The 15,299-nt window shown below is 39.2% G+C and overlaps 1 protein-coding gene across 1 annotated transcript; it reads left to right on the top strand.

Annotated features, from left to right (window-relative positions):
* Positions 1-9,807: 9,807 nt before the first annotated feature.
* On the top strand, positions 9,808-15,293 carry LOC133326066 (adenomatous polyposis coli protein-like; the record flags this gene model as incomplete). Its single annotated transcript, XM_061534741.1, is given in 4 exon segments — positions 9,808-13,357; positions 13,360-14,265; positions 14,381-14,535; positions 14,610-15,293. Coding segments are annotated over 4 exon segments (5,295 nt in total), but the record flags the coding sequence as incomplete, so codon positions are not given.
* Between the last annotated feature and the right edge of the window lie 6 nt (positions 15,294-15,299).

The raw sequence follows: 15,299 nt of genomic DNA, 5'->3' as shown, positions 1-15,299 counted from the left end.
TGCGTGAAGATAAAATCGATTTAACTAGCGAAGACTCAATCCAACCCATTTAGCAAAGACACGTATAACTTTAAATTGAATTATTTTAAGGGATCAAATTTCAATGACCCATTGTTGGAAATCTAAAAATGTTACAGCAATATGGAACACGGCATTGGAAAGCCCACTATGTGTACTTTCAAAAAAAAGCACATTTCATAAAAATCCATTTTGAATTTTTTTAAATTTTATTAGTAAAATTTGAAAAGTTATCATCGATGCCCATTGTGCGAAATCTAAAAATGTTACAGCAATATGGAACCCGGCATTGGAAAGCACACTAGGTGCCGTTCCCACAGAAAAAACTCTACATCAATTTAATTAGTCGACTTATGACGATCGGTATCTAAAATGACGATGCGTCAATATTTCGATAAAAAAACCCTATCCTTTCTGTCTACCTTTCGATGAGTCAAATATTGACGATGCTTCAATATTTCGATGATCCTTTATGTCTATCTTCCTCCTTACCCTGTAAACAATATTACAATGTGCCTACTTTACTCAAGATCAATATAATTATTTACTATATACAATAAACCGGCATCTATAGTACAACAACAATACACACCAATCATTAATTGTTCATTACTACTACAATAAAACGTCTCTTTTGAAGGGCAACACCATTGTATCATGAACGTAAAAAATTCCGATTGTTGTGCCTGTGTAAAGTTAATACTTTACACACCGCTTATAATGGACCTTGTTATCTTGGCGTGTTTTTTTTTACACATTTCAAAAAAGCAACAATAATCATCCAAGCAGTAAGAAAAGAAAGAAGCAAAAATAAATCAAGAAAACAAAAATTGGAAGTTGTCCAGAAAAAGTTAATCAACTAAAATTTTATTACGAACGGTTTTGAGTGCAGCTGAAAAATTACACACACACAGTATTTTCGAACTACTGCTATTGCAGTTAAGATCGTGGATAAAAATGAGTTCATATACTTTACAGAGGAGGGGAGGGGTAGAAAGGTGGGGCAAATTATTTTTTTAATTGTAAAACTTTCTTTTACGAATATTTATTATTTTTAGGAATTCATAAAAAGCCCTGATCCGTTTATGTATCCAATATATTCGCTATTGTCTTCACGGTTGAGTGCAGGAGAATTCGTTTTAACCCCCAAATCTCCTACTGATTCTAATATGACTTTATATTCTCAAAAAGTTTTATATATATCCAACATATACCCGCTACTTCGTTAGCGAATGTGGGATGTATTTAAAACCCTATATCGACCATTAATCAAATTTTAGAACCATTTTGTACGTATATTCTGCCATAGTATGTTCTCAAATCTACCTCTATATCTCAACCCTACACAGCCATTCCGACAGTAACAGAAATCTACCTCTATACTAAATTTGGTGTAATTTTTTAAACATTTTTACTCTTGTACTTATTTTGAAAAAAATCTAATATAGCTTCACTCAAATCCAAATTGAGTATCAGTTAGTGCACACTAATATAACTACCTACTTTAACAATCATAAGTACGAATTTCCAACACTTCCCACATACCCCAATCTTAATTCAAAATGTTAGGATTCTATCGGTTCACCTAAATCCAATTTGTATCACATACCTACATCATGCAATCCAATTGAAATCACGAATTAGATAAAATCTTAATTACAATCCAAATAGTATCAAATTTAGTACACAGTAGTACGAATTTCCAAAACTTCCCACTTAACCCAAACATACACTCCCACAGTGATCCTAAATCCAAGTTTCAGGATTCCAACTCTATTGGTTCACTCACAATTCAAATTGTACCAATTTTAGCACATAGTTGTACCAATGTCCTAAACTTCCTACATACCCCAATCCTACACCCTCACTCACAGTCATCCTAAATCCAAGTTTCAGGATTCCAACTTTATCGGTTGACCCACAGTTCAAATTGTACTAAATTTAGATCGAATTTCCAAAACCTCCTTCTTACCTCAAACCTACACCCCTACAGTGATACTATATCCAAGATTTAGGATTCCAACTCTATCGATTCACCCATAGTTTAAATTGTACCAAATTTAGTACACAGTAGTACGATTTTCCAAAACCTCCTTCTTAGACCAAATCAACACCCATAGTTTTCCTAAATCCAAGTTTCAGGATTCCAACTTTATCGGTTGACCCACAATTCAAATTGTACCAAATTTAGTACACAATAGTACGAATTTCCAAAACTTCCTACTTAACCAAACCTTCAACCCCAGAGTGATACTAAATCCAAGTTTCAGGATTCCAACTCTATCGGTTCACCCACAATTTAAATTGTGCCAAATTTAGTACACAGTAGTACGAAATTCTAAAACATTCTACACACCCCAATCATACCCCCCACACTGATCCTAAAACCAATTCTACACCTCCCTCCCTCCGTACATAGTAGTACCAATTTCCAAATCTTCCTACATACCCTAATTCTACACCTCCACTGTTATCCTAAATCAAAATTTCAGGATTCTAACTCTATCGGTTCACCAACAATTCAAATTGTACCAAATTTAGTACACATTAGTACAAATTTCTAAAACTTCCTACATATTTCAATCTTACACGTCAACAGTGATCCTGACTCCAACACAAATTGTACCAAATTTTGTACCATTTAGTAACCATAAGTATTATTTTCTTAAACTGAATCCTGACCCTAATCCTACAATGATCCTAACTCCAAACTACATTGTTCCAGCTCTATCAGTTCACCCAAATCCAAATTGTACCAATTATAGTACGATTTAATACTTTTTGTACACATAAGTACAAATTTTCAAAATTACGTACATATTCCAATCCTACACTCCGACAGTAATGTTAATTTCAATTTTCAGGATTCCAGCTCGATTTGTACCTCCAAATCAAATTTGTACCAAATATAGTACCATATAGTACTTTTCGTACACACGAGTACACGCTTTTCAAACTCTCCTCATATCGACCCTACTTCTCAACGTTAATTTACATTCCAAATTTCAAGTTTTGAGCTCACTCCATTCACATGCTTCAAAATTGTACAAAATTTAGTACATTTTCGTACTTTTCGGATAGTTATAGTTCGAATTTCCAAAACCCCTTTAGTACATCTATCCCACACTCAATCAACGACCAACGTACCGTTCTAGTACGAATTTCCGAAAACCCAGCCTTATCTGTCCCGTTTGGACCAAGAGTGACCCTCCCCCAAAATTTCCAGATTCTAGCTTCAGCCGTTTCGTCTGGACGTTAAATCAGTAATCGTTACTCTTTTAATAATATAGATTAGTACTTTTTAGTACTTTTCGTACCGTTCTAGTACGAATTTCCAAAAACCCAGCCTTATCTGTCACATTTGGGCCAAGAGTGATCCTCACCCAAAATTTCAAGATTTTAGCTTCAGCCGTTTTGTCTGGGCGTTGATAAATCGTTAAATCAGTCAGTCAGTCAATCACTTTACTCTTTTATTAGTATAGATTATAAAGTAACTAGCAAAATGTCCGCCGCTTCGTATGCGGAAAGGGAATAAAAATATATTTATATTTCATATAAAAATTGTGAATACCATATAATTTGTTGTATTATTGTTCTGAATTCCATCTCTAATCCTACATCTAATATCAAGTTTATTACCATTTAGTACTCTTCATACACATAAGCACCATTTTTCGAAATCCTTTTCTTATTTCCATTATACAGATTAATAATAGATCAGAATTCCAATTATATATTTTAACAAATACGCACAGGTTCCACAGTTACATTTTCAAAACTACCTCTATACCATCACCACCACTAAATTTAGTACCAGTTAGTAACAAAAACCCTTTGGGACTTCTTTCTAACTTTCCGTCAGTTACCCACATTCAAAATTTTAGGTTTCCAGCTTTCTCCGTTACCCAAATCCAAATTGAATGCATTTTCTATTCTTTTTACTATCCGCAAACATAAATAAGGGTTTTCCATAGCTCAATACTACACTTCAAATCCAAACTGTTCCAAAGTTTGTACTTTTCATTTTTATTGATTTGGTACCATTCTGTGCTTATCGTATCCATATTCCAAACTTATCTGAATATTCCAAACCTGTTTTCAAATAGTAATCGTCCAAGTCCAAATGTAAGAATTCCAGCTCTGTCTGTTCACTAAATTGTACCAGATATGGTACCATTCTGTACATTTCCTACACTCCCACAGTAAACTAAGTTGCAACTTTCAGGATTCGAATTCTACCCGTTCACCAAAGTCCAAATTGTACTAAATTTTGTGCTGTTCGTACCCATAATTACGAATTTCCAAAACTACTTCAGTCATGCACTCCAATAATAACCTCAAGTCCACATTTAAAGATTCCAACTCTATCCGTTCACTAAAATCCAATTCCACACTGCAACAGTAATTTCAATCTAAAATTTCAGGATCCCAGCCTTATCGGTTCACATAGATCCAAATTGTACCATTTTTAGTACTTCCAACACTGTCTCAATCCTGTGCTATAACAGTAATTTTATTTTCAAACATAAGTTTTCCATCTCTATCCTTTCACTTAAATGTAAATTGTACCAAAACTTAATACCATTTAGTACACATATTTAAGGATTCTCAAAAGTATCTCCATGTCTAATCCTACACTCCAACCTTAATTTTAATTCCAAATTTTAGAATTCCCGCTCATGCAAAACGAATTGTTCCATATTTAGTACTATTTAGTGCTTCTCGTATCCATAAGTACAAAATTCAAATACTACCTAAATTCTGTAATTTTCATTCCAAATTTAAGTTTTCCATCTCTATCCGTTCACTCAAATCTCAAGTGTACCAAACGAATTTTCAAAACCACCGACATATCTCAATCCTGCAGTTGGAGTGCAGGATTGAGATATGTAAAATTAATTCAAAATTTCAAAATCTCAGACCTATCCGTTCACACAAAAACAATTTGTAAACTATTTGGTACCATTTAGTACTTTTTGTTTCTAGAATTAAGAATTTCCTAAACTATATGAATCCTACTACTCCAACAGTAATTTTAATTACAAAAGTTCTGGAGACACGCTCTATCCATTCACACATAATCAAGTTGTACCAAATATAGTACCATTTAGTACACACAAGTACTATGCTTCCATATCTCAAGCATTATTCCAAATTTTAGGGTTCCAGCTCTCTCCGCTCACCCAAATTCAAATTGTACCAAATCTAGTGCCGTTTAGTACTTTTCGTACACATGAATACGAATTCCCAAATATGTCTCTATACCTCAATCTTCATCAGCAATCTTAATTCTAAATTTCAGATTTCAGGATTCCTTAACTAAATGCAACTAGTACCAAATTTAGTACCATTCAATAGTTTTGTTCCCGTAAGTACGAATTTTCAAAACCATTTCCATACATCTACACCACTTCCCAACCAACATTTTAAGATTCTAGCAATATTTCTTCAAAGCTTAGTAGATTTAGTACACTTATAGGTCGAATTTCCATCAGGGACCTACATTCCGAATTCTAGCTCTTCCCGTTCGTCTAATACAATGGGTAACATATTTGGTACATTTTAGTACTTTTCGTACCTGTCTAGTTCGAATTTCCAAAAACCCAGCCTTATCATGCGCCTACACACCAACAACAACCCACACTCAAAATTGCAAGCTTCTAGCTTCAGCCGTATCGTCTGGGCGATGATGATCTCTCAGTCACACACTCACACTAAGTTATTTTATATATTAAGATTATGAAGTAATTGTTTACTATATTCATAACTTTCCAAATAATTAGATCTTGTCCTCTTCTCCTTCCAGCAACTGTTTATTGTAATATTTTGAGAATTATTTACATATATCCAATGTATTGCAATTGCACCCGATATTATGTCTACACTGCTGCATTATGTATTTTGTTCGTGCGGTGCATCTGTGAGGCATCAACATTTCTATTGTTAAGATTTTAGCACACGCACACACCTAACTCCAATGAGTATTCCCATTCTTCCTCTCCTATTCCCCATAATATATAAAATGGGATTACTAAACTCTTACGCACCCAATAGACAGACAGACACGTCGACTTCGTCCATTCGTACAAAATCTTCTCGTTAACAGTAAAATAATTGCTGCATAAACACTTTAGTTTCTTTCTAATTTTCTGTATTTATTTCTTCTTCTTTTTATCTGTGGCAATGCAATTCTTCTTCGAAAATAATTGTATTTTTGTTCGCATGCAACACATATCATATCTTCTCGTTCCCTCCCCTCCTACCATCGATCAATGCTTCTTCGTGCTGCGTGTGTATGTTTTCTAATTTTGCTGCTGTAGTTTTTTTTTTTTCATCAATTGTTTGCACCATTAGAAAGAAATGAAAAAAAATTAGTTCAATCTAAAAATATATCCATAGAATAGAGTGTGGAATTGTTAATTTCTTTCCCGGGTTATGCACATCAGCAGACAATGACCCAGACAATTACAAATCATGTAGCAAGAGTAGGCCGTCGGATTTTTTGGTGGCAAGTTAGCTATTTGCATTCATGCAAAGATAATGTCGAAAGACATATTAATTGATCTGAGGGACCCTCAAAAAATTAAAACAAGTCAAAATATGGTTATACCCTTCATTACGAGGTTGACATTCATAATATCTAAAATTAATGAGGGCTCCTTGGGGGAAAAAAACCTAGTTTTTAATTGTCCAAGGTTCCTACATCAGTTCGATGTGTATTTTACCTTTTATTATTTTTTTCCCTCAGGGCCAGGGTTGCCGTCTCGCTCCGATGGAGGTTTATCTGGATGACTGCTATCAGATGTCCACCAGTAATCGGTTTTCTTGGGAGTCCGTGATCTATTTATTCCTCGGCTCCCTCCTCTTTGTTGCTGGGTATTTTCCCTTCGCTGTTATCTTTGGCTTCATCGTCTCCAATCCTTGCCTTGCCGATTTTGAAGTACATGGCGTTGGACACGTAATGCGCCTTGCCCTTGGTCTGAGCCAGATTTGCCATTGAAGACCTGTCCACGCCTAACACAAGGAGAGTCCCTTCCTCGCTCTCCTTTCTGTGAAAGACTTTACATTTCTTCACATGCAGCGTCTTGTTTTGTAGGCTGAAGACGTCGAGCATGCGTTCCGTACCGAAATCGCTGCCCCAAACCAAAGACTGTAGCCATTTGTAGTTGAGGAATGTCTTTTTTTCTCACCAGCTTGAGTTTCATTGTTCCATCTATGGGTCCAATGCTTGTCACAAGCTACCTCAGGGCTTCAATGCTTTTTGGGGTTTAAAATTCCAGCATTAGATTGTCCCATTTGAAAGCGCAGGTATCCAGGTCAATGGAGTCCTCTCCTTGTTGTAAGTGCTCCATGATCTTGCTGTTGACCGCATTTAACACCTCCTTATGGGTCTCCTTATTTAGCTTACCGGACGCGCTATTTCCGGCCGCATAACAGAGCTCGTCTCGATAGCATTTTCTCGCAACCTTGGCATAAGACGGCGGCTCATTACCATCTGTTGCTGTCATCTTCCTCTTTCGCAAATACCGGTTGGTCCTTTTGGGATTCCCGGTCTTTGCGGAAGATTCCGACTCAGCAATCGTCTTCTTGATATCAGAGCCAGCTTCGTCTGCCTTCGTCAGTGGATTCTCGTTGCAGTCTCCTATGACATTGGTTTGACTGACTCAGCTTACTCACCTCTACTATCATCATGTCAGCCTCTTCTCTCTTGCGGCTCTTGCAGACGGTTATATTTGTCTGATTATCATGTTCAGTTTCAGAATTTGAAGTTGAGTCTCTCTCTCTCTCCCTATTGTCTCTGAAGGCTGGGTCGAGATTGCTCTTCCCCTGTGGTTCCTCAACTCCGAATCGGTGTTGCTCGATGGCTGAGTGCTTGTAGCCGTACATTCGACTACAGATGCCAAGACACCCTCATCTGTAAGAGATTGTTGCTCTCGATCGCGGGATGACAACGGGGCGTGACTCGTGGACAGATACTGAGTTATTTAGGCTCTGCTTCCGTTCCTTATCTTAATAACAACTGTGAGTTCCATTGTCCTATTGGGCATAGGTGTTCCACATTTAGTCTTGTCAAGTTTGAGAACTGTCTGACACTGCTGCTTAACATTTCATATCATTGAGCCATCAAATTTTCATTCATTCATTGCAAAGACTTCGACCCTCTTCGAATTTGTCTACAATTGTTTCCGATATTTCATTGTCGAACGGAAGATGAACTGATGGCAGGTACATGTTTTAATTTCCCAGTTTCTGTACTTCTGTGTCCGATGCTAAAATAAAAATAAGTTTTAAACGGTTTTTTCCGGAGACCTTCATTTTATCAAACTAAGATTATAGAATAATCCCGATATGTAGTATATAACCTTTAATTGTTCTTTCCTATGGAGGCTCTTCTGGATGTCCGTCCTCAATCGCTCTCCAGTGGACAGTCTATTTACGAGTCGGCGATGGTGTTTCTCTTCTGGCAAGGTATGTCTTCATCGTTACAATTAGTTTAATTTGTTCCCGATAGGAGATAATGCTTCTTATCAGCTTCGTGAGAACTTGACGATCGTTAACGAATCGTATAACATTTGTATATGATTAGATCCACCATACCCGTTTTTTCTGTTTTGGCAATAGAGGCAAACTTGTCACTCTCTGGTTATGGGTTTGTGAGACAGCCTCTTTTGACTTAGAGTTGTAACCAAAAATCAGGAAGTTTTATTTTGGAATTAATACTTTTCTTCGCATCCGAAGAAGTTGACCAACTATCATTCGCCTGCGGTTCTTTCCTGCTAATCTAATTTTCGCCTTTGAGCCCGAGTAAAATGCTTCTTGGCAATATTATTTCTCACTTCTTCTACCATCTTGTCTGACAGTCTATCCGACATTCCAAGACAAGATCCTGAAAATGATACAGCTACATATCAGGAAACTGCTTTGGATCAACCAACGGATTTTAGTCTAAGCTATGCTGAAAATCAACTTGAATCTGATATAGATTTATCACAACCTTCCACGACAAATGATAAAATTTCACAAATAGTCCAACATGACCCAGGAATTAAAGAGGAAGCTGTGAGATGTTGCTAATATTGGACGATAGGGTCAAATGTTATTAAACTGGAAATACACCGAAATGGAGATTCCGTAATCTATCTAGCAGCATTTTTGGTCGTGAGCTTGGATCTATGCTACTTCTAGCATATTTTGCTCATTCGGTATTCCAATTTGTGTTTGGGTCTCCGCCTGTGTCTTTTTTTGACAGCCCTATGATAATGTTCCTTATATAAACCCTTCCCTATATAAACCCTTATGTAATACAAGCTAGTTCTATTATCTGATAGTCCATTAAATTCATGCTTTGATAACCAAATTGTAATTCCAAAAGTCCTCAAATTTAAATTCTTTTTTAAATTCTGCATTTATTTGTTAACCTTGAGGACATATTCAACCTGATAACTTTTTAAATAACGAAAATATATATTCAAGCCTTCTAACATCGTATGTGCTTGACCATCTCTCATATGTATCTCTTTGTTCCAATATATAATGAGTTCTTTTCTAATTTTCTTTTTTTTCTTACAGAATTCTAGCGTAAATATGAATATATCCATTGTCGTGCATAGCAGTGTGGCTTAATTTGGACTGCTGGCAAGAGGCAGACAGCAGAGACCACCATACACAAAGTACACCACATCTCACCGTATCCTCCCTCTCACAACCTCATTCACGTTGCTTTTCATTGCAATTAATTATTGAGACATCACCAGAAACAGAAAAAAGAAAAAAAAAATATTCGCCAAAATGTTTCGTTCATCGGCTGGCGAAAAGACTCAGTCCCAAGCGACAACACCAGATTTAGATGACTCCATTAGTTTTTCGGACGATGCTAATCCTGATGTAGATGTTGCTGATGTCGATGTTGATTCGGTAGCTACTAAAAAGCCACATTTTTTAGATTATGATGCCATACCACCACCCGATTTTATAGAACACTTTGACAGGGCCATGAATTTTGGCAATGCCAGTCAGAATTCCAATAGCACAACCGCCGTCGCCGCCACCGCCCACAACACCACCACTACGTCCACCAATCTTCCGCAAAAGACAAATAATTGCAGCGGCAGTGGGGAACAATTAAAAATGGATAAAAAATTTGAAAAGGATGGCGAAATAAGTGATTACGAATTGGCAGCTAGTGGTTACACGAAGAAGGAGTTTACCCAAGACGATAACACCCTCAATTTGAATATATCCATGCAAAGCGGTGGTAAACCACGTAAACATTTCTTGGATGAAAATCCAATACCACCCGATTACATGATTAACGAACATCAATTGCGTGAACATCGCAGTTTGGATCGAAATTTCGAAAGGCACAATGAGCAACGTTCGGCATTGGATATGCATGGTAATTTATCGGGATTTAGGTCATCCCGAGAACGTTACAAAGATATACCACCCATGTCCCGCCTGCCCAAAGGTTTGGCATGGACACAAAGTTTTGATAGTCGTTACGAGGGTGGAAATGCCTCCTCCTCGAACAAGCTGGATGATTTTGAACCAAAAGTTGAGTGTGTCTATTCTCTACTCTCGATGTTGGGCTCCAATGATCCCCTAGAAATGGCCAAGAAATTTCACGAACTCTCCAAAAATCCCGAAACTTGTAATACTTTACGTCGATCAGGTTGTATACCATTGCTGGTGCAAATAATACATGCTGATGGTGGTCCCGATGAGCCTAGAAAATGGGCTGGCATGGCGCTGCACAATGTTGTCCACTCACATCCAGATGAAAAGTGCGGACGTAGGGAAGCCAAAGTTCTCCGTTTATTGGATCAAATTATGGACTACTGTAATTTTCTGCGCACCCTTTTGCAGAGTGGTGGTGAAGCCATTGCCGATGATGCTGATCGTCATCCCTTGGCAGCCATGTCCTCGCTGATGAAGGTGAGCTTTGACGAAGAACATCGCCATGCCATGTGCGAATTGGGTGCTCTACAAGCCATTCCCAGTTTAGTGCATTTGGATCATGCTGTGCATGGTCCAAAGCCGGAAAATCAATGCTGCAATTCACTGAGACGTTTTGCCTTGATGGCCTTAACCAATCTCACATTCGGCGATGAAAACAACAAGGCCCTGCTCTGCAGTCAAAAGCTATTTATGGAAGCGCTGGTCGCTCAATTGGATTGTGCACCCGATGATTTGCTACAGGTAACGGCTAGTGTTCTGCGTAACCTCTCGTGGAGGGCTGATGCCCAGATGAAGGCGGTCCTAAATGAAATTGGGACAGTGACGGCATTGGCCAAGGCTGCCATGAAAAATAAATGTGAAAATACCCTGAAGGCCATATTATCCGCCCTTTGGAATCTATCGGCCCATTGCAGTACCAATAAGGCTGAATTTTGTGCTGTAGAAGGTGCGTTGTCTTTTATTGTGCGTATGCTAACCTATGAAGGACCCAGTAAGACCTTGAAAATTATTGAAAATGCCGGTGGCATTTTAAGAAATGTTTCCTCTCACATAGCTGTCCGTGAGGATTATCGACAAATACTGAGGGAACATAACTGCCTGTCGATTTTGCTTCAGCAACTGAAATCGGAAAGTCTGACGGTGGTAAGCAATTCGTGTGGTACTCTCTGGAATTTATCGGCTCGATGTCCCGAGGATCAACGATTTCTTTGGGACAATGGTGCAGTGCCCATGCTGAGGTCGTTAATTCACTCCAAACATGCCATGATCTCTGAGGGTAGTGCCTGTGCTTTGAAAAACCTATTAAATTTTCGTCCATCTGCTCAGAATACCAATCATTTGGATCCCATTGCGAGGTCTTTAAATTTGAAAAAATTACCAACATTGAATGTTCGCAAGCAGAAGGCTTTGGAGCAGGAATTGGGGGCAGCCTCCAAGAAACACAGTGAAACCTGTGATAATTTGGATACCGTGAATCCAAAAGATCGGCCGACATATGATGCCACCGCACCGAGTGGTTCAAGTGGATCATCATCGGTTCTGCAAAGACATCGCTTTCCATTACATGCCGGGGCCTTGGGATCCATGGTAATGGGCGGTGGTGGGGGCATTGGGGCATCGGTATCTGGCCGTCTCACACGCTCAGCAATGCTTACCAAAAGTGAAAGTCGCGATTCAGTATTCTCTGCTAAATCGGATGGCGTTGTCTACGATCAACTAATGAGATCTCATTCGGCATCTGATGCCAATCGTAAATTGCATCATTCCTCTGTTGTAAGGCCACCTCCATCGGCCAGTGCAGTTTATGCTCTACCCCGGGATGTTGAACCGGCCGAGGAACAACCAATTGATTATTCACAAAAATATACCGAACACATTAGCAAACATGGCAGCTCCAGAGAAGACCCGGAAAATGATGCAGCTACATATCAGGAAACCGATTTAGATCAACCAACCGATTTTAGTCTACGCTATGCTGAAAATCAATTGGAATCCGATATAGATTTATCACCACCTTCCGGACAAAATGATAATGAAGGACAAGAGAAACTGAACCCAACAAATTCGTCTAATGGTCCAACTCGGCCCAAAACGCAGACAGAAGGCAGTGAAATTTTACTAATATTAGAGGATAGTGTCAAATGTTATCAAACCGAAGATACACCCTATGTTATATCAAATGCAGCTTCCGTAACCGATCTGAGATCGGTACAAACCTCAGATAAAAATGGAGAAAATGATTTGCCATCGGGCATAGAGAGTTCAGAAACACCAGCTTCAAACGGAGGTAGTGGTGGTGGTGTTGGGGGTCATATTCCCTCTCGTAAATTTAGTAGAGGTCCTCATCAACAACCATCTGTTCACAATTCAAATCCATATGGTTCAGGATCGTATACACCTGAAAAGCCGGTAAATTATTGTGAAGAAGGTACTCCGGGGTATTTCAGTCGTTATGAATCCTTGAGCAGCTTAGATGAATCACCACCTCAACCGGAACACAACGAAACCAAAGATAGGCATGCAGTATCCAATGCCAAGACCACAAACCGAGGTCGAGAAGAAGAAGAAGACGATACAGAATGTGTATTAAAGCAACAGCTAGACATCAAGCCGGAAGTGAAAACAAATTCTCCTCCTGAGCCACCAACCACTTCCACCCTGGTTGGTCCGCCTCAACCACAAATTAATTCGGCCCTGGAAACACCGCTAATGTTTTCACGACGTTCATCAATGGACTCTTTGGCGGAGGAAGATGTTGGGCCGTTGGATGACAAAAGTTCAGTGGTTAGTGATTTTAGTCGTTTGGCTAGCGGTGTAATATCACCCTCCGAGATACCCGATTCGCCCACACAAAGTATGCCGCAATCGCCACGTAGGAACCAGTAACAGCCGAAGATGATATCAGTACATTTCATGTTGAAAACACCCCTGCCCAATTCTCAACTGCCACCAGTTTGAGTAACCTCTCAATGATGGACGACGAAGCGTCATCCACAAATCAATCACCACCCCAAGCTCAACCAACAGCTGCCACAACAACCAATACCATATCGGAGGGTGAAGAGGAGGAAGACGGCAACACGAATAACAACGATGATTTGTTGTTGGCTTCGTGTATAAATATGGGTATGAACCGAGCTGCGGCACCCTCAATGTATTCCCAGCACAATGACGACAACAGATCTTCGATCAATAATCCGGTAAGTTCGATGATGGCTCAAGATGAACCCAAACAATATTATACGGAGGATACACCGGCCTTGCTGTCCAAAGTTGGTAGTAATACAAATCTGTCGGCCATATCGTTGGGTTCCAGCAACAATGATGCTAAAGATGACACTGTCTATGAGACAATAAGTAACTCTGTTTCACGGAATCATCAGCAAGCAATAAATAGGCGATCCCTAAATTTATCCGATGATATGTCATCGAATGCTTCGGAAAGTGGTGCTGCTGGTATTGATATTCTGCAGCAATGTATCCGAGAGGGTATGCAAAAATCCTCTTCAGCCAAAGAGAAACCTAAAATATCTGCTCAACCAGTCGGCAGTAATCATGGGCATCCATCATTACCACCAAATGCTCCCAATAATGTAATGGATCCCATTGCCATGCTGAGACGAGGAGGCAATGTCCTACCACCCTATCTAACGGGCAATGATGAAATGAGTAAATACCGCGTTGAAGATAGTCCTTGTAATTTCTCCGTAATGTCTGGTCTCTCCAATCTAACTGTTGGATCTAGTCTTGTGGGACCTGCCTTACTGTTGCAAGGTGGAACAGCTGCTGGTGCAAAGTAAGTTTGAAAAAGGATAACCTTTTTGGGCAACTGACATTTAAAATCTGTTTTTCATTCTGCACAGCCCTATGAGAAATAACAGCAATGACAATAATCCTATGAGAGTCGCACCAAATAGCAACAATTTCCAAATGCGTGCCGACAACAAACCCTTACTAAGTGCAGTTGCAGAGGATGCTCGCAGGGAACCACAGTGGCAAGATGATTCTTTGAGTTCTCTCTCAATTGAATCTGAAGATGATACCAATCTGTTAAGTCAGGTAATTCGATTGTCTATTCACTTTAAATTGATTTAATTTTGCTAAAATTTTGTAATCCTTTCCTTCCTTTACAGGCTATTGCCGCTGGTTGCAATAGACCAAAATCGAATTTGGGTTTTACCACAAATTTGACTTCTACGGGTAATCACAAGACCACCCCATCATTATCATCTTCACAACCCATACCCATCAATGCAGCTACCTCAGCATCCTCTCTGACATCCCAAACAACTGCCCGCCAGTTTGAAAAGCCAATTCAGCAGTCCAACAATGGTGCAAACCAAAATTACGGTCCCATAATGGCAGGAAATGAATCATATAGCTCCGTAGATTCAAGTGACTCCAATGACAACCAATCGAAATCGCTATTTGAGTTGTGCATTCTCACGGGAATGCATAAGAATCGTGATAGCAATATGGGTGGTGGTAGCAGTTCTTCGTCACGAAAACACACACGCAGTTCCCATTCTCATCGAACTCACAAGAATGGTCAGAACGATCAAAACACCACCCAATCAAATCCCAATTTAAAGCAGTTTGATTCTCTGCCAATCCAGGGAAAACAATTGACACCAAATCGTCATGTCCGCGAACGTGATCGAAGGGATGAAAAACTCTTGATGGAATGCATTAATACCGGAATCATGAAAAAGATTGGTGAATCCAGCAACAAACAACAAAATCCTCCCTCGTTACTGACCCGTGAGGCCCTCGTTTTACACAACAATCAGCCAAAAAACGGGCAGGCTACGTCTGCAGCTGCT

This window comes from Musca vetustissima, unplaced genomic scaffold, assembly GCF_032173495.1.
Source record: "Musca vetustissima isolate MV318-11 ecotype Yass unplaced genomic scaffold, APGP_CSIRO_Mvet_v1 utg157219, whole genome shotgun sequence".
Taxonomy (NCBI): Eukaryota; Metazoa; Arthropoda; class Insecta; order Diptera; family Muscidae; genus Musca; species Musca vetustissima.
This window is presented reverse-complemented; position numbering and strand designations above follow the sequence as displayed.